This window comes from Nyctereutes procyonoides, unplaced genomic scaffold (genome assembly GCF_905146905.1).
Source record: "Nyctereutes procyonoides isolate TBG_1078 unplaced genomic scaffold, NYPRO_anot_genome, whole genome shotgun sequence".
Taxonomy (NCBI): domain Eukaryota; kingdom Metazoa; phylum Chordata; class Mammalia; order Carnivora; family Canidae; genus Nyctereutes; species Nyctereutes procyonoides.
The window spans coordinates 30,958,805-30,961,199 of NW_026575136.1; the positions used below are offsets into that span (position 1 = coordinate 30,958,805).

Genomic DNA, 2,395 nt, shown 5'->3' on the forward strand with positions numbered 1-2,395 from the left:
ACACATTGACACTTTATAAAACGGAAATGGATTGTGGATTTTGGATCTTTCTTTATTCCTCTATTCATATTCTGAAGAAGTAAAACTGATCACTTTCTATGTCAAACCAATAAGGTTTTTGTTTTAAATGTAGTGTTTTTTTAATGTTTTTTGTTTTTTTTTTTTCTTCTTAAAGCCATGTAGAAAACATGGCAATTGTCTGGGAATGGTAATAAAGATATCAAGGTATGATGTGGAGGTGGCGGCCGCGTTGTTGCCCTTGAGCAGCAGTTGGCTTCTCCAGTAGAACCCGGGAGTAGGAGATTCAGAATCGAATCCCTTCTCCCTCCCCACTCCTGTGAGATTTTTTTGATCTTCAGCTACATTTTCGGCTTTGTGAGGAACCTTACCATCAAAGGCAATGGCCAACAATGTTACCAACAAGACAGATCCTCACTCCATGAACTCCCATGTATTCATTGGGAATCTCAATACTCTTGTGGTCAAGAAATCTGATGTGGAGGCAATCTTCTCAAAATACGGCAAAATTGTGGGTTGTTCTGTTCATGAAGGCTTTGCCTTTGTTCAGTATGTTAATGAGAGAAGTGTCCAGGCTGCTGTGGTAGGAGAGGATGGCAGAATGATTGCTGGCCAGGTTTTAGATATTAATCTGGCTGCAGAGCCAAAAGTGAACCGAGGAAAAGCAGGTGTGAAACGATCTGCAGTGGAGATGTACGGCTCCTCTTTTGATTTGGACTGTGACTTTCAACAAGATTATTATGTCAGGATGTACAGTTACCCAGCATGTGTACCCCCTCCTCCTCAAAACGCCAGCGTGTATCAGGAAACATCTCACAAAGGGGCAAAAGTGGCTTCAATTCTAAGAGTGGACAGCGAGGATCTTCTTCCAAGTCTGGAAAGTTGAAAGGAGATGACCTTCAAACCATTAAGAATGAGTTGACCCAGATAAAACAAAAAGTGGATTCTCTACTGGAAAGCCTGGAAAAAAATGAGAAAGAACAGAGCAAACAAGGAGTAGAGATGAAGAACGGTAAATCAGAAGAGGAGCAGAACAACAGCTCCCTGAAGAAAGATGAGACTAATGTGAAGATGGAGTCTGAGGGGGGTGCAGATGACTCTGCTGAGGAGGGGGATCTACTGGATGATGGTGATAATGAAGATCGGGGGGATGACCAGCTGGAGTTGATCAAGGATGATGAAAAAGAGGCTGAGGATGGAGAGGATGACAGAGACAGCGCCAATGGCGAGGATGACTCTTAAGCACATAGTGGGATTTAGAAATCTTGTCCCATTATTTCTTTACCTAGGTGCTTGTTTAATATAAAAATTTTCACCAGATCCTCTCCCCTAGTATCTTCTTCAGCACATGCTCACTGTTCTCCCCATCCTTATCCTTCCCATGTTCATTAATTCATATCGCCCTGCGCCTAGTCCCATTTTCACTTCCTTTGACGTTCCTAGTAGTTATGGTAAGTCTTACCCTGTAATTTTTGCTTTTAATTTTGATACCTCTTTATGACTTAACAATAAAAAGGATGTGTGGTTTTTATCAACTGTCCCCAAAATAATCTCTTGTTATGTAGGGAGTACAGTTCTTTCCATTCATACATGAGCTCAATAGTTGTTTCCCTAACTGCAAAGGCAATCGCATTAGTTGAGTAGCACCTGAAAGCAGCTTTGAGTTAGAGGTATGTGTGTTATACCCCACATAAGAATGCTATGTGGGGCTGTTCAACACAAATGTTCAACACAATGTATTTTTGTGAATGAGAGTTGGCATGTCAAATGCATCCTCTAGAAAAATAATTAGTGTAATAGTCTTAAGATTTGTTTTCTAAAGTTGATACTGTGGGTTATTTTTGTGAACAGCCTGATGTTTGGGACCCTTTTTTCTCAAATAAACAAGTCCTTATTAAACCAGAAATTTGGAGGAAAAAAAAAGATATGATATGGAGAGATTATTCTGAAATAGATTTTTTTAAAAAGAAATGGAGTTAATTTTTTTTATCATTGAGCATTATCTAAGAAATATATTACTTTCCTCAAATCATTTTTTTACTGAAAACCTAGAGTAAAGATAAGGCATCACACATGGCTTCAGCAACATGGTGAAGAGTAGGAGGCTAAAGACTTAGGAAGCAGGGAAGAGTCCGCTAAGAGCAGGATGGGGCTTATCATATGAATTCCACGCCAATTCTTTAAAATCAATTTCTAATTGATCAGTTTATTGATCAGTTATGCAGTTAATAATTTGATAATGACTGTTAGCAAACAAATATTTGTATCTTAAATGTTTTCAATTATGCTTATACTATGAGGACTTGGGGGGAAAGAAAAGTATCCAAGCTTTAAATAACATACAAATTTATTTTATAATATTTAGCTGCCTTTTTGT

The 2,395-nt window shown here is 38.5% G+C and overlaps 1 protein-coding gene across 1 annotated transcript; it reads left to right on the top strand.

The window, feature by feature from the left end:
- Positions 1-288: 288 nt before the first annotated feature.
- On the top strand, positions 289-1,265 carry LOC129495516 (heterogeneous nuclear ribonucleoprotein C-like). The gene is given in 2 exon segments (XM_055303105.1): positions 289-800; positions 803-1,265. Coding segments are annotated over 2 exon segments (858 nt in total). The 5' UTR covers positions 289-400; the 3' UTR covers positions 1,261-1,265.
- The last annotated feature ends 1,130 nt before the right edge of the window (positions 1,266-2,395 follow it).